This window comes from Rhinolophus ferrumequinum, chromosome 8 (assembly GCF_004115265.2).
Source record: "Rhinolophus ferrumequinum isolate MPI-CBG mRhiFer1 chromosome 8, mRhiFer1_v1.p, whole genome shotgun sequence".
Lineage (NCBI taxonomy): Eukaryota > Metazoa > Chordata > Mammalia > Chiroptera > Rhinolophidae > Rhinolophus > Rhinolophus ferrumequinum.
The window spans coordinates 91,686,573-91,708,687 of record NC_046291.1 but is presented as its reverse complement, the minus strand read 5'-3'; the positions used below and the strand labels follow the sequence as shown (position 1 = coordinate 91,708,687).

The following is a 22,115-nucleotide window of genomic DNA, read 5'->3' as shown; positions in this document are numbered from 1 at the left end:
TATTCACGGGGCTGTGCAACCATCGCCACTGTCTAATTACAGAACATTCCATCACCCCAAAAACGAACTCCATATGCATTAGGCCGCCGCTCCCCATTCCCTCCTCCCCTCAGCCCCTGACAGCTATTAATCTATTTTCTGTCTCTGTGGATTTTCCTACTTGGGACAGTTCGCATAAACGAAATCATACGATACATGGCTCCCTGTGTATCTGGCTTCTTTCACTAAGCATAAATGTTACCAAGGTTTATACATGTTAAAACATGTATCAGTATTTCATTCCTTTTTATGGCCAAATAATATTCCATTCTGTGGACATACTACATCTTGGGTTTATCCATTCATCAGCTAACGGACATTGGGGGTATTTCGCATTTGGGGCTATTGTGAATTAAGTTGCTATAAACATTTGTGTCCAAGTTTTTGGATGAACATATGTTTCCAGTTCTCATACTGACACACCTATGTAGGAGTGGAGTTTCTGGGCCCTCCCTCCGTCCCTCTCACAGTCAGCTGGGAAAGCTGGGGGCCTGGCACGTCAGTGCCGCGGTGGCCTGTGGTCACTGGGAAATCTCCGCACTGTTCTGGCCACTAATGATGCAGCCAGGAGTTGCCACGGGTCCTCTATGGCAGGTGATACCACTCCCCAACGAGAATGATTTCAGCAGCCTCGGGCTGCCCACATGCCAGAGACTCACCCCGCACACACCTGGCCAGGTAAGCTTCTTCACCCCCATTTTACAGATGAGGCAAAGGTGGCCCACGCTCATACGTGGATGTGGACCTCACCTGCCTGCCTCTAACTGAAGGCACCTGTTGCTTTCCTTGTCACCAACACAGCCTAGAGGGATGTGACAAGGGTGCAAACTCTGGGGACCAGACATGGGACAAAGGTCCTACCCACAGCCAGCCTCAGAACTTGAAGAGGCGGCAAAGTACATCATTGGCAATTTGAGCTTCCCTGTGTGACCTTCTTCTTCCTGGGTCACCTCCCCGAGCACCAGGTACTACAGGTACCCAAGGCTGTCACTGGGGAGGGGCCTGCACCTATAACCTAGGTCACAAAGAGGGACACAGGACAACGTGGGCCTCTGCACAAAAACAGAGGCAAGGTGACAGCAAAAGGGAAATTTCAGGTACTTGGCTGTTGGGGAAGGGGCTTTCCTGACCCGACCACCATCACACCAGGCAGGACCACCTGCTCTGCCATGCATGACGCTTCCCCTGGATGTCCCTCCATTTCCAGAATGACAGGGACTGAGGAAGGTAAAAAGCTTGTGCCTCGTGTCCACTGCCAACCACCAGGCCAAACCCAAACCCTCCTTTCGAATGTTGCTGCTCAAAATGGGATGGAAAATCGGACAGTGAAATTACCTTCCTACCAGAGGCCTCATGGCCCAGTGTCTGGATGTCTGACTTCCCAGTCCCCACAAATACAAGGCAGTGGTCCATGCCCCCAGGAAGCAGGGCCAGCCAGGGAAGGAGCCAAGGGCAGTTTCCCAAGAGAGAGCCTTTGCAGCCGCCTCCCCTCCACGTCTGCCCAGGAGGAGAGGCTGGCGGAACCTGCAGGGGACTCCAAACAAGCCATGCTCACCCAGGCCAGGCCAGGCTAGGCCTCCAGTGTCCATGTGTGGTTGCGCAGCAGCTGGAGGACATGGACCCAGGAGGGGCCTCACAGGGCTTCCCGGCCCCGAGACAGGGGACTGGCTGGGGCTGGGAGGTGAAGGGAGCCCCTCCCCAAAGGGCTGACAGAACCAGCCACCCTGAGCTATACTCAGATCCCAGGACCTTTGCCCATGCTGTTCCCCCTTGTACATCATGGGCAAACTGCTACTCCTTGTGAAGACTCAGCTCAGAGTCCTGTGCGTTCATTCATTCATTCATTCATTCACTCTCAAATATCTATGTGAAGTATATGCACTACTCTTGGGAAAAGTTCTAGAATAATCATAATAACAGCAATAATCACACTAATAACAGCAACTACTATACACAGAATTTCTACTACATCCCAGGTACTATCTAAGCTCTTTACACTGTTTATCTATAATCCTAGTCCTCACAAGAGAAGTATTTAGTCCGTTGGTAAGATGAGGACACTGGGCTTCCAATCAGCAAAGGATACCCAGCTGGGTAGTGGCGGAGCAAGGATTCAAACTCCGTCTGTCCAAACCTGAGCCTCACTGGCCAGGGGGATTGGCCGGCCGTAGGGAGGTGGTCACTCCATGCACCATTCCCTGTGGCTTGCCCTAGGCTCTGCCACACTTTGCAAACACCACTTTGGTGACCTCTTCCCAGCCATCTGATCTGAGTGTGCAGCTGTGCTCTGCAGGACCCTGACCGGTCAGAGAGGGCACATGGTTGCAGGCAGTGGCCTTACCGGGGCTCTACTGAGCCTTCCCAGCCTTTTCTGGTCACATTTCTTCCCTGCAGTTTCCCTGACCACCCCAGGCATTGGACAATGGCGCCATTAGCATCACACATGGGGGTGTCTGGTTTCTCTCAGGGGGTCACAAGGTCTGCGGACAGGGACTATATGGCTCCTGCTTCTTGGATGGCCCCCTCACGCTCCCCACATGCCCCCTCTGGTGCTGGCACAGGGCTTCAAGAGGGCAGCAGCTTCGGTCAGAGGCACTGCTTCTCCCACCCGAGTGCAGGAAAAGAAGAGGCTCCGATGGAGCCACAGGACCTCAGCCTGTAAGGCTGAATGGCCACACACCCACCTGGGATCCCCAGCCACCCCTGGGCCTCACTCCAGGGCAGTCAGGAGTCTCCTTCCCCACCCAGTCCCACGGGTCCCCAGACAGCACTGCCCATCCCGGCCACGCCTGACTGCCAGGCCCAAGGGCTTCTCCCTGGACTCCTCGCCTCCAGCCTCTCTGCCTAAGACCCTTTCCACTGCCAGTTGAGCTTTCAAGCTGACTGACATGGCAGGGGTCTGCCTTTAACCTCTGAGGCTATTCCACTGATGTCTGGGGAGGGGAAACTAAGGAGGGGTTCGGGAAACTCCACCTGCCTCCAAGGCTGGAGCCCCTCAGGCTCCATCTACACACCCCCACTGGAGCCACAAGGGCCAACTCACTGTCCAGGGGGATTGGCCGGCCGTAGGGAGATGGTCACTCCATGCAGGGGCCCTGAGCCCCTGTACTCCCCAGGGGCCACTCTGCTGCTCCCCCACCAATGTGCACCCTTCCCTCCTTCTCCCTGATGAGACCCTACACATCCCTGAAGTCCCAGCTCCCTGGCCGGATTCATCACCATCTCCCCGTAGTGCTCTATTCTCAGCCCCTGATGCTTCCATGTGTCCCACATCCACCCCAAACAGCAGACCTGACTTCATTATCTTCAAAATGTTCCCGAGATCAGAGGCAGTGAGACCTGGCCACAAACATAAAATAAATTATCCCCCCCACACCAATGATAAATGGTTCTATTAGCAAACCAGATTGTTAAACTCCGATATAACAGAACGCAGGAAACTGGGGCCCATCCATTCTCCCTCCGGCGCATACTGAGTTGTAAATAGGTTATTTTGTGTGTAAATAACACATTAAAACACAGCATTAGCTGTGTCTTTTGATAGAGAGGAAATTGTTACAAATAAATAATTCCGGACAGGAATGTAAAATAAGCCAGATTTAATAGAGCATGCCTGGTGCAGCCGTGTTAAACATGACTAAAATGATAAACCCCAGAATATACTAATAGTAAACTATGCACTGACATCAAAGTAATGAGGCTGTATTTTTACCAAGCTTTAGAAATGCTAAAATTAGTTTTGACAGAACCAAACATCAGAAAAATGTTACTGACATAAATACTGTCAATTTGGGGAGCTGGGGTTTGGCCAGGAGGGGGCAGGACTGGGGGCAGCTGGGTCCCACCCCACGGGCAATTCTAGGGAGTTGTTTCCGGTCCCACTGGTGTCCCTAGGTAACCGTTTGTACTTCATGTCTCTGGACCTCAGTTTCCACATCTGTGAAATGAACAGATCTGAACTGGGTGATCTCTAAAGCTTCTTCCAGTTCCATACCACCGCCCGCCCCTTACCCATGAGGGATCCACCCCCAGTGGATGCTTGAAACCACAGAGAGTACTGAACCCTATGAATACTATCCTTTTTCCTATACAGACATACCTATGAGAAAGTGTAATTTATAAATTAGGCACAGTAAGAGATTAACACCAGTAAATAATAATAAAAGAGAACAATTATAACAATATGCTGTAATAAACATTACGTGAGTGTGGTCTGTCTCTGTTTCTGTCTCTGTCTCTCTGTCTCTCCAATAACCAATCAGATAACCCAGATGGCTACTAAGTGACTACTGGGCAGGGAGCATATGCAGTGTGAGATGCTGGACAAAGAGACGATTCATATCCCAGGCGGGATGGAGCACGACAGCGCACGATTTCACATGCTACTCAGCAGGGCACACAATTTAAAACTTGTTGGCTTATTTTGGGAATTTTCCATTTAATATTTTCAGACTGAGTTTGACCGTGGGTAACAGAAACCGCAGGAAGCAAAACCGCAGATAAGGGGGGACTACTGTAATTAGAAATGACTTTAAAGCTCTCCCCGATGCTCAATGACCCATGAGAAACAAGGCTGTGTCTGTCGGGCATGGCTAAGGCCCCAGGGAAAGAGAACAGGAGCAGGAGCCACCGCATGCTTTCCTTCTGTGTGGGCGGAGCTCGCCAGCTCACGTGCACCCGCCAGAAAACACAGCAATGCGGGTCCCAAGCTCAGACGTGTGTGCCAGCCACCACATCCAAGGGGAGCAGCCAGGAGAGGGCGGCGCAGTCCCCCAAAGCTGGGACCCTGGGATGGGCCTGGAATGCTGGAGGCAGGGGTGGGGGAGGAGCCTGCTGTGTTGAAGGAAAGTAGGGCATCCAGTCTGATTCTGGATGGCAGCTTTGAGTGGTGTTTAGAGCATGAGGTGTCGGCATTGCGCAGGAGACTATGATAAGCAGGAGAAATGCTCAATCAAATTTCTGTCACTAACATTTACTTCGACTCTACACGGGCATTCTGCTACCCAGTCTACAGACGCGCTCCCATTTCACCTCACTGTAGGCATAAATTATGATCTCAATTTTACAGACTCAGAGACGTGAACGGCCTTATCCCAGAACACACAGCTAACATGTGGGGAGCTGGGAAGAGCCCAGGTCTTTTCTGCTGTACCCCATTAAAAACCAAAAGGAAACTCTAGCCCTCACCCTCATCTCCAGGCACCCCGACACTCCAGGACACAGCCAGCACCCAAGACCATGCCAGGGTGTCATCAAGAGTCATTCCGACCCACTCAGAAAATGCCCAGTTTGTCGCACTGCACCCCACTTCGCAGGTGTGCAAAGCCGTCAGAGCGAAGTGAGTTCTGCTCTCTGGTAAAAGTCTGATGGGAACTGGCTGTTCCATGTGGCTGGGCTGTTAAAAAACAAGCTCAGAAGCAGCATCAACAGCAATCCTGAAAATCACTTAAATAAGAATAATTGCCCACTTAGTCACATCTGATTGCATTTCGGGCCCAAGGCAAAAGTATGTGGCCCCCACCAAGCAGTTCAGGTAAGCCATGGAGACTGGCTCACTCGGTAAGTTACAGGGGCCTCGGCAGGGGATCTAGGCCCAAGGAGCAGGCCAGCCCTGAATGACCCTCATGCCAGGGGACCTCCGGGCTGGCAAAGGCAGCTGGCTGCACCAGCCCACCGGGCACACACCTGGCATGATAGCATCAAAATGAGGGAGTCTTCACTCAACATTGCTGGGGTGGGGTTGGGGGGTGGGAACAGTGGTGAATAAACAATGCTCTGCCCACGTTGTGGGGTAGTAGCACGGAAACAGAGAAAGCAAAGACACCAGCGTCTCAGACATGTTGATCAAGGTAGGACATGGTAAGGTCCACGTGACTTGAAGGGATTTCCTAGCCCTCAGCATCTCAGCAAAAATGCTCACAGCCTGACTTGTTTACATATTATGGTATTTGCGCAGCATTCCAAGACAGGCGTGCATATCTCACTGCTAAGCAACAATGCACCTCAAAGAAACTTTCAAAGAAGCCAGCAGGGCCAGTGAACAAGATGAAGAGGCGGCGGGTGCAAGTTTGGGTGGCACAGAGGCCTCCTGCAGCAAGGGAGCACTAGACTGAGAGTCATGCCTGCTCACGCCTGCTAAACGCGCGGGTCACAGTCCCCCTCCAGGAATCCAGTCCATGCTTTGGACCCGCTGTACCCAGTGACCCGGGAAGCCTGTTAAACATACACATGCTTAGGCCCCAGCCTGGGAAATTCTGTTTCTGCAAGTCTGGGGCAGCCTGGGAGTCTGCGTTTATTACAGCCGTCTCATGAGATTCTAAGGCGAGGCCAGCTTCGGCACCCTCTGCACTGGTCCCACCCTCCAGGGTACAGGGGAATAGGCTGAGTTAAGGAGGCTAGGGGTCCCCTAAAGTTCGCTATCCAGGACAGTCTGGCAGTGAGGAAAAGAAGGACCGGAACCCAGGTCTGATCTCCAGCCCACTGCTCCCCGCACCACTGTCGAGTGAGAAGACACCGGAAATCTAGGCTTCCATCACCTATCTGGCCTCAACAGGACAGCTAGCAAGGGTTAGCAGTGGAGATTTTCTAAGTCAGAGCCTACAGACCTAGGAAAGGAACACTGGTAACAGTAACTAAAGCAAATACTTACATCGGACTTCACAGAGAGCTAAATTGTGCACAGCACTTTACATGTGCTAACTCAAGTAATCCTCACAACACTATGAAGTAGATTCTCTTATTATGTCCATTTTACAGATGAGAAAAGTGTGGCACAGATCTGCTCAGGGTCAGTGGAGCTAGGCCTTCACCAGGCGACCTGGTGACAGTCTGGGCTGCTTCTTACTGCTCTGCACTGTACAGCAGGAGCAGCTGCGACCCATGAGGTGCCCTGTGCCAGGCAGGAGGGAGCATATTATATGTCTCCTGTAGCTTCCGCATAGCAGCTCCATGTATGATTCATACTTGACATATGGAAAGACCTTCCCTACCTTCTGCAGCTAGAACACAGAGGGCCCGACACTTACGGGAGCATCAGAATCACCAGCAGCTCACCGGGTCCCTGTCCCAGAAACTCTGCTTCAGGAGGTCTGGAATGGGGCTCACGAATGTGCGTTTCTCACAATTCCCAGGGATGCTGCTGCTGCCGGTGGTGGTGGTGGGGACCACACTGGGAGGGCCCTGGCCAGCACATGGCGTCGCCCGGTGTAAGAGTTAGGTGATGCAGTATAGGCACAGCACAGGGTTTCTAAAGCCTGTGTGGCTGCTTGACTTCAGGGATAAGCAAAGCTCACTGGATGAGACCCAGCTTGGAGTTCTAAGGCTCCAGACTTTCTGATCGTCCCAAACCAGAGCTTGGAGTGGCTGGGTCCCTGGTGCTTGGCTGAGGCACACAGAGAGGTTCAGAAATATTTTTTTGGGAAAAAAAAAAAAAACATTATTGAGGAGGAAAATACGACAGCAATTGGATAGTTTCACTGCAAAGCAATGAGAAACATCTGAATCAAATTGCCTTTAAAATTATGCCATTTTAAAAATTAAAGGGGGAAAAAACTCTGGGCCAAAATGAGTTTTTAAAGCTTTATGGCTTCCAAAGTGTTAGCACAACAGCTAAAGAGGCTGGGAAAGAACCACCAGCTGTGCTCCTGCCAGGTGATTCAACTAACCTTTCCCTAGTCTGACCACAGCGCAGTTTTTCCCTTTGGTACAGCCCTGCTTTGCCATGTAAAGGCGTTTGTGACACACACGTTGGCTCAGAGAGTTAACTCTGAGCGGAAAACCCACCCCAGCAGGTCCAACCCTAAGACGCCTAAGGGAGGACAAGCAGCAGAGACCAGTCAAGCCAGGTGACTTTCAAGGTCCCTCTGCAAATAAGTCACAGTCCCACAAAGAGCAGGCGCTGGAAGAGAGCAGGTACTGTTAGCTCTTGGACAGCCGAGGGAGCTAAGGCACAGTGACAAACGAGGAGACCTGTCCAAGGCTAGTGCATAGGCTGGACGCTTTCTGTAGGGTATCAGTGGGCTGGGCTTTAAGGCCCAAATCACCCACAGACAATCTAAAATCACAACCTGAAAACAAAGGGGAAGATGATGCTTATCCAGACACCGCTGTCTGTTAAAGCAGCAGGTGGCCTTGGGCAAGTCCCTTCCCACCTGGTCTCAGTCTCATCTACAAAACGAAGGTGTGAAAGGGGAGGCTCCGACTCCTGACTCCTGACGACTGAGACGCGCCTGCGGCTCCCGCCTAATACCCGGGAGCTCCTCTCTGGGTTTTCCAAGCTTTGCCACGGCGGGTGCCCGCCTCCCCTCCATCCTCTCTCCTCACTCTGGATGCTCACGCTCTTTCTCATTCCTGCTGTGCTTGAGATCAGCTGGCTGTCAGGGTACCTGAGTGAGGCTTCAGCGACTGCGAGTCGCTCACAGCATCTCTGCCACCTTCAGTAGGATGTAATAAAGATCCAGTGTCACGAGTTCATCAAGACTTTGGATAACATCTGTCAAGTATCCTGACAACACAATTTAGGAAAATGGGGGCCAAAGAAGGGAATGGTTTACCACACTGGGACCTAGGGATGTTGCTAGAAGGAGGACCCAGGCCAGTGCCCTAGGGCCACTCCCTCGGGACTCCCTCACTCCCTCCACAGAACACGGTCATTACAGTCCACCAGCACCAGGGGACCTGCTCCAAGATGACCCTTTGCTCCATGCAGGAACGGCTGCTCTTTCCTGACTCCAGGAGGGTTCTTTACCAACAGACTGCTCAGAGAGGGTGGAGGGAATGGAACATGACGGGCTCTCCACCAGACAATCTGTACTGGACTCAGAGGCTCCAATGACACAGGACACCTACCCGGCGGGGGGCAGCTGGGTGGGCAGGTTGCATCCATGGTCTGCTGGAACCTCATCAGCCAAGTGCTCCCCAGAAGCGGGCAATGAGGGGACAGGGGGTCCGTGAAGGTGGGCAGGGATGGCACCCTGGGGTGAGGGCAGTGGTAGGGTGGAGGAAGGTGGGTGCCTCCGTGGAGCTGCTGCACTCCAAGCTATAGGCCCACTGCCTACCCTCCCCCACCCCCATCCCAGATCAAGAATCCCTCAGGCCGCTGTTGTTACTGCACCACTGGTGACAAAAAGGTCTAATGCTATAGGGGCTTCCCCCCTAATTACTGTCTAATTACTGCCTAAGTCTATTCTCTGCTACTATGACATGGCAGTAAATTATGCCGTGTAGCAGTTCACGATCCACTCATGGCTCCAGAGTGGCAGACCCAGTCCAAGGCAGAAAGAGCTGAGGGCCCAGGGCAGGCCAGAGACACACCGAGACGGCTTGCCAGAGCTCCCTCAGGCCTCAGACACCTATATATGTCCAAGCATCAGGCAGAGGAGTCGCCACAGGCCAGGATCGGCCCTGACCCAGGGGAAGGAACAGACCATGGGCAGACACAGCCAGGCCAGGACCAGGGGGTCGGCCTCAGAGCCACCGCCAGACTCCTGCCCCTCTCCTCATGTCTGGCTCCTGGACACCACTCTGCATGGGAGTCCACCCTGGGCTTTGGCTCCTTCCTCTACCCTCAGCTGGCTCCTCCTCACAGACGGAGGGCCTGGAGAGCCTGTCAGTGAGACAGGGTCAAGGTGTCACCCAGATGAGGAGACCAAATGCCCACCTCCCTGTGGGAGCACAAGGTTAGCCTTGGATATCCTTCTCCTGACCTGGGTCGCACATCCTGAAAATGACCTCCATCTGAGAATCACAAGGAGGGTAGGGGCGGGGGTGGGGGGACGGTGAATAACAATAAATGTATCAACTATGACCCAGAAGTCCTCCAGTTCACTCTGGGAGACGCCGACTCCTACCCCCTCTGAGTGTCTCTGATTCGCTGGTCTCTGGCCCCGAGCTGTGCCCAGAGTGGCACGTGGACAGCAGCGTCTGTCAGCCCCCACCCCACCCCCCACTTACTGAATGGGGCTCTGCACTCTCACAGGCCCCCGCGATCCATGTTCACATCAAAGTGTGAGATGACACCCACATGCGCACACACACCCCACTCTGGCCAAGGCGCATTTCCCACCGTTCCCCAAGCTGTGCTTGAGCGGCGAGAGCAACAAGGCATGACTAAACGCACTTGAATAAAAAGGGGAAGAAAAGAAATCTAAGTCTCTCCATTCCTCAGAGACAGAAATAGTTACGTGGCCTCCAGATGGACTGCGCAGACACAAGGGGAGGTCTCGCCTTCCCGCCAAACTTTCCCACTGGGAAGCTGGCACGGACCAGTGGAAACCATAGAGTATTTCTCTTTGGGGCAGTAAAATGAGAGGCTGTGGCTCATGTAGTCCTTCTGTTATAATTAAGTTGGCCAGAAATTCACCTAAGGATACTAAATTCTGTACCTGACCCTCTAATTACCGCCAGAAGGGATCAGGAGACAATTACTTTCCAAAATAGTCCCTGGCGGGCCAGAGGCAAAAAGCAGTGTCTCTGGCATATCTTGAATGTGCCAAGTGAACGCACCCCAGGGCCGCCCAGCAGCCACTGTGCCTCCCTTCCCTTCCCTTCCCTTCCCTCTCCAAGTTCACAGGCACGCCCCCAGGCTGAGCCAGCCCAGCCCCCCAAGATTGGGGGTGTCCATACCTCTGGGAAACCCTGCAGGCAACCGTCACAGTGCCTGGGATCCCCAGCAGCAGGGGCGCCCTCCTCTTCACCCGCCATAAACCCAGCATGCCTGCCGGATGACATCGGCCACCAGTCCAATTAAATCCTAACGGGCTAATGAAAAAGACCCCTGCTGCCCACCAAGTGTGCAAAACAGAAAGTACCTCCTTGGGCAGCTGCTGCCGCAGCCGCTGCCACAGTGGCCACGGCCAGAGCAGAGGCCTTCCTGCCCGGGTCAGGGAAAGCAGCGCCCTCCAGGATCCCACTTTTGGCTTCTTTCTTCTCCGCGGCAGTGGCTGAAGCGGACGTCTCCATCTTAGCCGCTCATAGTCCTGGGTGGCAGCCCTAAAGAGAAGACAAAGACACTCACCAACGCTGCCCCCAGACCCAGCCGGGAACGCCGACCCAGATTCCCCGTCACCGCACGTGGCTAACGCAACCACCTCAATTCTCTCATAATTGGGAAGGAGGGTTTAATTAATTTTGATAATTATTAGTTCTGAGATTCATCTGCTCTTTTGAACGACCTCACGGACAACAGCTGCACGTTTCCGTTATCTTCTACCCCAGATTTTTTTTAACCTAAGCAACAAGTTCCTCGCGTGGTGAGTGGTGAGCAGTAAGAACAGCACTGAGAAATGAAGTCGGAAGCACAGGCTTCTCCAGCTCAGGATCTCAGGAAAATAAAAGAGAGTGACAAAGACTCAGAGGTCCTGAAAGAAAAGCCCTCGTTTTCCTGTCCCTTCCCTGCTCACCAGGATCCATCTTTCATTTATTCATGTGTTATGTTCATTCACTCATTTATTCAAGTTTTTCATCATTTATTCACTTGCACACACTCAGTCACCACATTTTGAAGCCCCTATTATGCAGCAGGCATCGTGTCTGGTGCTGAAGACACAATCCATGCAGTTTACAATCTACGTGAGAGACAGATAATAAATAAGGGAGGAAATAAATGTATATTTAGTTGCAGTTAGCGAGAGGTAGCATGGAAAGAGAAAGATTGAGCAGGGTGGGAGGGGTTTGCCTCTCTGAGGGTGGGAGGCCACGTGAAGGTCTGAGGGAGCCCAGGGTAGCAGAGGGCGGAGGCGGGAGCCACGGGCCGGTGGGAGGAGGCAAGTGCTGGCCCTGGAGGGTTTTGAGCAGACGAGGGGACATGACATGACTCGGTTTAAAGGGGTCGTTCTGCTGTCGTGAGGAGAGCAAATGTGGGGGGAAGGGGCCCTAATGTAGTGACCCAGGGAGACATGATGGCAGCTTGGGTTAAGGGGGCGGTGGTGGAACGTGGACATGCTCTGAAGGCAGAGCTGACAGAACTTGCTAGGGCTTGGCTGTGGGCTGTGATGGAAACAGGAGGAGTCGTGGTTAAGAGAGGAGCACCTGGGAACGCAGGGCCAGGGAACGCTCCGTCTCCAGCTGGTGCTGGGTCACAGGGAGCACTTTGTTAACATGCCTCATCACTCACAGATCCTGCTAGCTCAATATTTGTATCAAATATCACAGAATAGAAATTTGAAAGCCATTTGATTTTTAAAGAAGGGGTGGTGTCAAAGATGGCTTCTAATTTTGACTGAGCACCTGGATGAATGAACGGTGCCACTTGCTGAGATGGAGCAGAGTGGATGAGAAGCATTTCCAGGGGCAGAAATCAGGAGCTCGGTCTGGGCCATGTTATGTTTGAGATGCCTATTAAGACATGCAGGTCGGATCTCAGGGTAGACAGAGGTGGAGGCTAGAGATGGGAATATGGCGGCCATGGGGGCATTCTCACATCTCCAGGTCAGGACAAAGAGGAGAATCCAGCCAAGGAGAGTGAGCAGGAATGGCCAATGAGGGGAGGGGCGAACGGGAGGGCAAAAAAAGGCACCAGGAGAGTGTGGGGTTCTGGAAGCCAACCCAAGAAAGAAATGCCTTAAAGAAGAGAAACAACGGGCTCCATCACAAGCTACTGGAGACTGACAGGAGGCCTGAAAGCTGAGCGTGTTCAGTGGTTTGATGGCGGCCAGGGCCCAGGTGGGGGCAGGGAGAGAGTGGGAAGAGAGTGGAAACAGAGGCCACCTCTCAGGAAACTTTACTATAAAAGCAGTGAAGACCTGGGCGACACCTGGAGGGAGTCAAGGAGGTCCCTGGTGGCTATTTCAGAAGAGAGGCAGGCAGGGTTTCTGCCCGCGAGAAGACAGCTCATGGATCACAGGGTGGCAGGAAACCAACACAGTGGCGACTTCCCTCAGGGGCCTCGAGACTAAACCTACGTTTGTAGGCCCCAGAATGTCATTTTACTAAATCCACACAATACTCTGGTGTCTTTCTAAATAGAAAGATGGAGTCCACGAGAACAACAGGTGTGACGCATGAAAGACAGTCCACAATCCTGCTGGCTGGCCAGCCAAGCACACAGCCTGAGTTCCGAACCTCCTGGTTAGGTCTGCACACACCAGCCTGTCTGCTTTCCACAATCTTCAAAACTCCCTGTCCAGAAAATCCAAGGCAGACACGGGACAGAGACGTCTCCCTGAAGATTCTGGTGAATTATGGGGTTTCGAGATTCAGGGATCACTGCCGGACCCTTCAAGCCTATTTGTATAATCTGCTTTTTTAAGACTCTGGCGTCCGAATGGCCTGGGCCTGCTCCTCCTATCTGCCCTCTTAGCCTGGACACGGGAACCACCCCTCCCAGCCACATGAGCTGTACCTTTGGGTCACCTTCCTCCCCCCATTCTCCTCCCCACATCTGATCTGCTGCAATCACCATCACTTCACCCCCAAAGCACCTCATCAGTGCTGTCCCTCCCAGACGGCTGCTCTGTCCCAGGCGTCTTCCCTTCTGGGGGAGTCCTGGGGACCTTCAGGGAGTCCTCTACCTGACAGCCAGGCACCTTCCCCAAAACCAAATATCACCGCCTCCCTCCCGACCGAGGCCTTTTGCTGAGCCCCCTTGGCCTTCAGGTAAAGTCTTCCTGTGTCTACCTGCAGCCTCCTGTCCTCACCTCCTCGTCACACCCAGCTCTCTTTTATGCTACTCACCAGAGACCCTTCACCCTTTCCATGTATGACGGACTCCTACTCTTCCTTTAAGATGTCATTCAGACGTCACCCCCTGGAAGCCCTCTACTTCTCTCCAGTCATGGTCACTTCCTCTTCTGGACCCCTGCTGCAACCAGACGCCCCCTAATTGTGTTCATCGTTACCTCCAGGTCAGGAGCGGCTCCCCACTCAGGCTGGAATGCAACAACTGCTCAGGAATGCCTAGCAAAGAAACTGTGAGGGGACCTTTGAGGCACAGCTCTTAGAAATGCCAGTGATTTTTGTGAAAGGACTGGATTTTCCTCCCAAGAGCTGGGTTTTCCTCCAAGAAGGAATTCAGGTCCGACTTTGAAACACACCTTGAATTTGGAAGTAAGGACAAAAATCAAAATAACAGCTGGAACAACAGACCTTTAATAAGTGTTTACCAGGTGCCAAGCACTTTACTAGTGTGATTTCATTTAATCCTCGCAATATTTTACAGAGGAAGAAATCAGTTGAGGTATTTGTCCAAAGACACACAACTCAGAAGTGGCTGTGCCAGGCCTTGAACCCAGACTGTCTGGCCCCAAAGCCATACTCTGGAGCACCACAGAGAGCTGTCCTCGATGAGGATCTGCAGTGAAAAGGGACTTGCCTCAGAATTCCCTGGCAGGCACTGAAGTAACTGAGTGTTGAGCCCGCCCTTCGGTTACGGGGAGCACTGTGCCAGGAGTCCAGGAAGCCCCGGAAGCAGGATTCGGAATGGCCCCTGTCCGAGTGCCATACTCAAGCTGGTGAGATTGGTGGACAATGACCACCACCGCAGGGCGGGCCAAAAGCTGCGGCTCTGGGGCTGCTTGCAAACACCATGGCCCTGCAGGTGGCCTGTCTGCTGAGGCTGACCGGGGTGGGCCAGGGGACAGCAGTTGTACCTTCACTAACTCTTTATTCCCTAATTCTTTATTGGCAAGCAGCTTCACACCTTATATTGTGCCAGGCTGGGAGCTGGCTAGACTCCACACACCCCTAAATAAATAGGGTGTCCTTCTCCTGGGTTTGGACACTCCCCCACAATCATGGCACCTCTCGCACAGCCTGGTCGTAATCTGCTATGTACACACCTGGCTCCCTGCTCAACTGTGACCCCCTCCAGGGCCAGGGCTTGTGTCCCCAGGCCCAGCTGTGCAGGTGCTGAGACCCCTTGCTGATGGGATGAGATGGGCCCAGGGAACCCGGCCTGCATGTGGAGGGCCTGGGGCTCAGTGGATGAGAAACCAACAGAGGACTCAAGGCACCCACAGGATTGCACATGCGACCACACCCAGGCTCCTCCGAATGCAGAGGAAACTGAGGCCAACAACTCAGAACCCTCAGATTTTAGTGTCAGGGACACCAAGGAAAGACACTCAAGAAGGGACAGTGCCAACTTCTGTTAAGGGATGTGAGGAGACTGGAAAGCAGCGGAGGAAAAGGCGGTGAGTGTCCTTGGGGAATCGCAGCTGCAGCTCCCTCACCCCCACTTCCCCACCCTGTCGCATAGTCAGAGTGATGTCACCTGGATTCTTACAGGGGAGGAAGTGAGCCGCCCCAGGCTACTTTCCACAGAGGGGGAAGGGCCAGATCTAGAGCCAGGTCCTCTGGCTGTAATGCCGCCCTGAAGCCACCACAGGACCAGGTGAACAGAGCATGGGAAGGAAGGTACTTATTCAGATTCCCACTACCCAGACTGCTTCCTGTGGCCCAGGAACAGGAAGCACATGGGGGTCCATGGAGGCCTGAGGGGAGCAGCCCCAGCCAGGGGGAGCCCCTGTAGCGCCACAGGCCTCATCTTCTGCAGATCAGAGACTGCCCTCCCTCCCCTCCTTTTCTTTCCCCTCCCCTCCCAGCAGAGGAAAGCAGTAGACAGAGCCAAGAGGCTGCGTAAATCACAGGAATTAGCGGGATTAGCACAATTTCTGGGTAAACACCAGGAGCCCAGGGTCCCAGGCAGCCACTTTCACTCTCTCAGGTTCCACCAATCAGAGGCAGATGTCTCAGCTTCATCAACAGCCTTACCTGGGCCTCCAGAGGCCAGCTGGGGACAGCAAAGGAGCTGGGCTCAGGGTTCCAAGACCTCAGCTGGGGGGCGTGATGGTCTGTGCTGGGTATTTCTCACAGACTCCACAAAAGGCTCCAGGGCAAGAGGGGCTGGGAGCACAGCCTTACCAGGGGGAGGAGAGTGATAGCCGGCTGTGTGTGCTTTCTCACTTCACCTAGGAAACTCACACTGCTCTAGCACGTCCAAACAACTCAAGGGGGGAATGCAACCACACTGCCGGATTCTGCTAAGGGCAGGGGGAACATGGGCCCGGGGCCAGCAGGAGCTGCTGCCCATCAGGAGTCTGCACACAGGGCACCTGCCCTCCGGGACCTCGGCATCCCCGGGTTCACTGGCAACACCAGAAACCTCCAGAGGTGCTCCTGGGCCTTCTCTGGAGATTCTGATTCCAGGGGTCTGGGTGGAGGGTGAATAGCCACATTTTTAAAAAAGTTCCATGGTTATTAAACCACAGGCAGGTTTAAGGAAAACTGCACGATGTGCTCATAAGGTTGCTTCCAGACACAACTATGCAGAACAAATAATTTATAAGTTCCAATTACAGCAACGCTGCATAACTTGAATGGAAAAAAAAATACATTTTTGTCTTCATTCATTTGGAACCAGAAGTTGGTGTCTCCTTTGGGCATGAATGCGGGCACCAAGCCCCCGGCCTGTGAGCCTGCCACCAGCACAGGTCACAGATGTGTCCACACCACATCGCAGAAATGGCTCCACTCACACTGAAGTTCGTCATCAGAGCCCCTGAGCTCGACAGCAGAGGTCAGCACACCTGGTTACTACAGCACAGCTGTGGTGCCTTCATCACTTCATCATTGTGGTCAGGACAACCGGTTTCTTTCATAATCCTATGCCTTTTATGCTAGGCATACACAGCATTCTGAGAATATTCTGAGGAGGGGTCCCCGGCACAGAAAAGGTTAAAAACTCTGATTAAAAAGACTGACTTGAAGAATAAATTAATTATCAGAGCAGAATGAGAGAACCACTCTGAAACCTGCAATCCCAGACACCCCCCACCACCTGGCTGCTTTGAACTCCTCTAACGAGTGAGTCACAGGAATTAGAGCATCTTCCCCGGGCGAAATCAATCTCCAGGAGAGAGATGAAACCTCGCCCCCCAGCGATCGCGGCCACGCCAGGGCCGTGGTGTTCTCACCTCCTGTCTGATCTCAGCCATGTGGCATGCATGCCAAGGCCCCACATGCCCGGGCACGCACGGGCACACACAACATAGAGTAACAACCACAACCACATACAGTTACACACGTGCATACACACACACACCCCCAGACCACATGCACACATGCACACCACATCATACACAGTTACACCTGTGCTCTTGAGCACACATACACACAGTCACACATGCATAGTCACACACCACACGTACATGTACTCACACACAGCCACATGTGTGTGTACTTACATAAGAGATGTACACAATCATATGCACATGTATGTGTACAAAGACACAAACTCACACACACATACATACAGATAATAAACACCTGCCCTGCCTTGATCACAGAATTATTTTTAAGATCAAATGAGATAAAACACCTGAAAAGTTCCTGGAGTGAAAAACACACTGCCAATGCAACACAGATTAAAGGTAACAATAATTATAACCTCATTATAACTAAAAAGAGAGCAGGACCCTCTCCCTCTCTCAATCTCGCTCCTGGCCCCAAGGTCCCAAGGGCTCATCCTATATCCTCCCTAAGTGGCTGAGCACCAATCATTTCATCTCCCATCACCTCAGTGTTGTCATCTGCAAAATGGACATTTTAAAGGGTGCTCCCAACCTAAGGGACACCAGCCCAACACCACCGTGCATGGGGGGGAGGGGTCTGACCCCTGTGTCGGAGGCATGAGGGAGCGGGACATGTGCTCTGCCCCACTGCGCCGCCTGGTTTAAAACTGATACTCACTCCTCCATCTTACAAGAGAAATGAAGGTGGGTGAGGTGAGGGTTCCCTAGGACTGCATTAAGCTAGGGATGCTCTGCCTGCCCTTCGTGGCCAGGAACAAATAATCCTATTTTTAAATATGTATGCACTTTATTCTCCGTGTGAGAGCCTGTTTGGGCTTGGAGCAGTGCGGTCTATGTCGCAGTGGCTTTCGCCATGTTGTCTCCCCTCTCTGCGCCTCCATTTTGCCCTCGAACATGGGGTGTCCTCCCGACCCCAGGTTGGTGGAGAAGACACCCTTCCTGGCACAGTCATGAACACATTACTGCAGCAGCGCCACAGACATCGGGTCCTCAGTGGAGTGTGACCCAGGGTTGGCCGGCAGAACCTCTGCAGGCAGGCTCGTTTCACCAAAAAGGGCCACTTTCTGTGGGGGCCCCGGGGGAAGGCGGGGCTTCTGCTGGCCGCACACGCCTGTCTGTGGGAACTCAGGCCTAGGCGGCACCTGTTTCCAACTTCTCTGTCCCCCTGCCTTGTCTCTGGAGGTCAAACCAAAGCCTGTGGGAAAGGGTTCCACCCAGGCTCAGCAGCACTCCCGCTCTGAGGAAATCCAAACAGCAGGGACAACGAGGGGCTGCAGGCCTGGGGCCAGGCAGGGCTCATGGACATGTAACTGACCTCCCAGCACCAGAGCGGTCAGGGGAACTGCCCTGTCACAGCCCCTGTCTCCTGGCTTCCGTCCTTTCTGTGGCCCAACACTAGGAGGGGAACCACACAGCTCCAGCCTGGACTGGCCCCTCTTGCACTGCCCTGGCCTGGGGTTCCTACAGACCTCGGGAGAAAGGGAAAACCCACGAGGGGAGCCAGAGCCTGCAGAAGACCTTTGGATCCTGGTCTGGCCACATATGCGGCAAAAGGCCAGGACATGGGGTCCCAGCTGCCCTCACCCCATGGAGAGTGACGGGCCTACACTCCCTTCCGAGGTGATCAGGCTGCCAGTGTGTGAGGCCCTGGCACACAGTAGAGGCCCCGTCTCTAGATGGGCTTGGCACACAGCCTGGGTGGGGCCTGCCTGCCGCCCAGCGGGATGTGAAGACAACGAGGAGAGACAATTCCAGAAAAGAAACACTTTTGAAGCACTGCCCCCCGCCATGATATACCGTGTGGCGTCCTCGATCCTGTCTGACTCAGAAGAAGAAGGGTGCCCTCAAAAAGTCTCCATCATTCCTTGGACCTCCCCTCCCCTGCCCAGGGGTGTCCCTGCACTGGGAGACTCATTATCTGAGAGAGAAAAGATCAGAACCTTTAAGCACCTGGAGGTACCCACACCAGGCCAGCAACTCTCCTCATGTCATCGCACTGCCTGCCATGGTTACCCCTGAGGGGCCAATATCATGATCCTCTCCTTTTTACAATCAAATGGACCCAGAGAGGGTAAGTAACCCACCCAAAGTCACAGAGCTAACGTGCGGCAACACTGGTGTTCCAATGTACTGGTAAGTCCATAGTATTCTGAAGCCCACACATTTTCTGTTTTTTCCATCACAACCAAATTCTTTGAGTATGTAGATGCCAGTCACATGCAAGGAATACTATAGGTGCAGTTTGTAGCGAGTTCATCAAAGGCTAGAGCAGTATACACTAAATATGAAGTAAATAGCAGAGACTTTATGCCCGTGGGAGCTCAGAGAGGGAGGGCTACTGACTGCGGAGGTCAGAAGGGGCTTCCATCAGCTCTGCCCTGTGGCTTCAGGACACGGAATGAAAGGCCTTGAAATTGGCCCTGAAGCGAGGAGAGGTGAGGGCACTCCATGGGCAGCGATGGCATGAGCACGTGACCTTGGCACTTTCTGGAGGGAGAAAAAGAAAGGAAAGTGTTCCCACAGGGAGAACAGAGCAGGAGGTAAACCAGGTTGAAGGGGAGCTGTGGGGGCCAACAGGGTCTCGAGGGAGGGCAGACCTGGGGAGACTGAGGTGTAGGAAGCACACACCTCCTTGCCTCCCGGTCGCGGACACACTTTCTCCACACAACCCGGCCAGCCTGGCTCCCACATCCGAGCTGCTTCCAGGCGCTTCAGACCAGAGTCCTGGAACGTGGAGGCAAAGCCCTCACCCTCCCACTGTGGCAAGGGGTAGGCACCACCCAAATATCACTCTCCTAGCGGGTTCACCTGCTACTTTATCACTCCCTGAACATAGGAAAGCGCCTTCATTTGCCCAGGCCCTGGGCTTGCTGGCGTGCAGGAAAACAGATAATTAACCCTAATTCACTGACTTGCTGGGCCGGAACAGCAGCCAGCTCGGCCCAATGGGAAATGCAGGTCTTCCTGCGACAGCCAGCCTCAGATAAGGGGAGATGCGAATCAGGACTGGAGCTGGGCAGGAGGCTGTTTTTTTTCTCCTGGGAGGGTGTGGGTAAGAGCTACTTTGTGATTGACACTTCAGATGGCATCACAACCTCCATTTGCTTGCACTCAGGTTTATTCCCTGAAAATACCAGGCCATTTCCATCCCCCCTGCCTTTGTATCCCCATGCTTTACTTCCTAGAACATTCTTTCATCTCTGCTCTACCTAAGGAAGCCAGCCTTTAAAATCTGGCAAGCCTGCCCTAATCCTATTAGGAGCTGCTTGTGCTGCTTCTGAAATGTTACAACACTCCTGGCACATCAGGAGTTGGCATGTTCAGAAGGAACCTAGTAAGTACAGACTCTGGAGAAAGAAGGCCCACGTTCGAATCTCATCTCCACCTAGACTTATTGACAAGAACCAACTTCTCCCAAAATCTCAGTTTCTTCATCTGTACAATGGGTATGACAACAGTACAGGCCTGGCACACATGAGTGCCCAGCTCAAACGTTCCCACATTATCATCGCTGCAACCTGGGCAAGACCGCCCACCTGCCTGCCTGCTGCGGCAGAAGACCTGTCCTGGGCAGTGCTGGGGGACCAACCCACCAACAGGAAGCCTGTCCAAGACTGGACAAGGCAGCCTGTCACAGCCCCTTCCTTTCCACCCTCTCCCCGCCCCTCCTCCACCAACCCAAGCACCTCTGCCTCTGGGGTCTAATGTGAAAAGTCTGAGGTTGTTGGCACCTTTTTGAAATGTGCCGTCCTACTGAATTGCAAATGCCCATTATCCATCCCTTTCCTCTGTGGAGAGTCTCAAAGCTGCAGAAGCCCCGAGGGCTGGGGTCTCTCCCTGACACCCCCCACCAGCACACTGTCAGCACAGGCATGCTCCCAACTCAGCTCCTTGAGAAGACTGCCTTCGGCGAGGCGAACAAGGGGCCACTGTGCGCCTGCCCAGCCAGACCCAGATATTTTAACAGCTGCATTGTGTGTTTCTGAGGCGCGATTCCTGAGCGGGGAGGAAAAACAAGCTTCGCCTCTGCCCCGAGGAGGGAAAACAGACCGCCCTGGGCAGGCTGCAGGCAGTGGGAAGGCCTCCACAGGGGCCCAGGGCTGGGCAGGGCATGGCCGGGAACAGACCTGGCACACAGGAACCAGGGCACCAAGGCCCCTGCAAGGGTCCCCTTAATCCAAGACTGCGGAGGGGGAGAGAGGTGAGGACAGAGGCCCAGTGAGTGGAGAAAAATCCCAAAGGAGGCTCTAAAAGGGGAAAAAAGCACAAGAAAGATGGGGAGGTGTCCACAGAACAAAGTCCAAATCTCCCCTTGGGATCTGCCCCACCCGCCCCTCCAGGCGCATTCCCCCCATTCTAAGCTAACCCAGTTCCCCACCCAAGTGTGCTAATATGTCCCCACGTCTGGTCACACTGTTCCCTGGGCCTGCAGTGAAATTTCCCCAAAGCTCTCCCTGCCAACACCCCCACCCCCCCCCGGGCCAGGTTAGGGGGTCAGTCCTGTCTTGTGCCCTCCTGAGGTCAAGCTCCCCGTCACTGCAGTTGTGTTTACATGTCCGTTCCCTGTTATGCCCGCCCCAGATGCAGGCTCAGTCAACATTTGTTGACTGGCTCTACACAAATGCTCTCTGGCAATTAAGCCTGCAAGCATCCTCCTCTTCTCCGAGCCCCTGTCCCCACAAGGTCAAGGTGCCTCCTGGGATCCATCAGCACTCTAGGGGTGGGGGGGTCTGAGGGCCAGGTAGAGGATGAGCATAGGTTCTTAGGTCAGGGCGGGGGGTGGCGTGGGGTGCTGTAAACAACGCGTAATGTCCGCATGTCTGCCACAGGCAGCAGCTGCCAGCACTGCTATGAAGAGTTTTCAGGGCAAAATTCTACTGGCATATGAATGCAGCCCTTCCCTTCAAGTGTAAACGCCTTGAGAGCAAAGACTACATGCCTAGTGCTTAGCACTCGAGTCTGTAAATGACTGAGCACCTACTATGCTACAGGCACACATCATTTTCAAGATGAATAAAAACTCAAGTGTTTGTTGCTTTAAAGGTGCAT

General features: G+C 53.4%; 1 protein-coding gene across 2 annotated transcripts in view; it reads right to left on the bottom strand.

Annotated features, from left to right (window-relative positions):
• The window catches only part of GLI2 (GLI family zinc finger 2), a 240,997-nt gene that overhangs the window by 164,325 nt on the left and 54,557 nt on the right, over window positions 1-22,115 (bottom strand). Inside the window, exon 2 of one of the 2 annotated variants that reach the window (XM_033112890.1) lies at window positions 10,848-11,028. In XM_033112890.1, the coding sequence (XP_032968781.1) occupies window positions 10,848-10,998 (151 nt within the window). In that variant the 5' untranslated portion in view covers window positions 10,999-11,028. Of the gene's footprint in view, window positions 1-10,847; window positions 11,029-22,115 lie in introns of those variants that run through there. The other variant, XM_033112891.1, reaches the window with a different exon arrangement.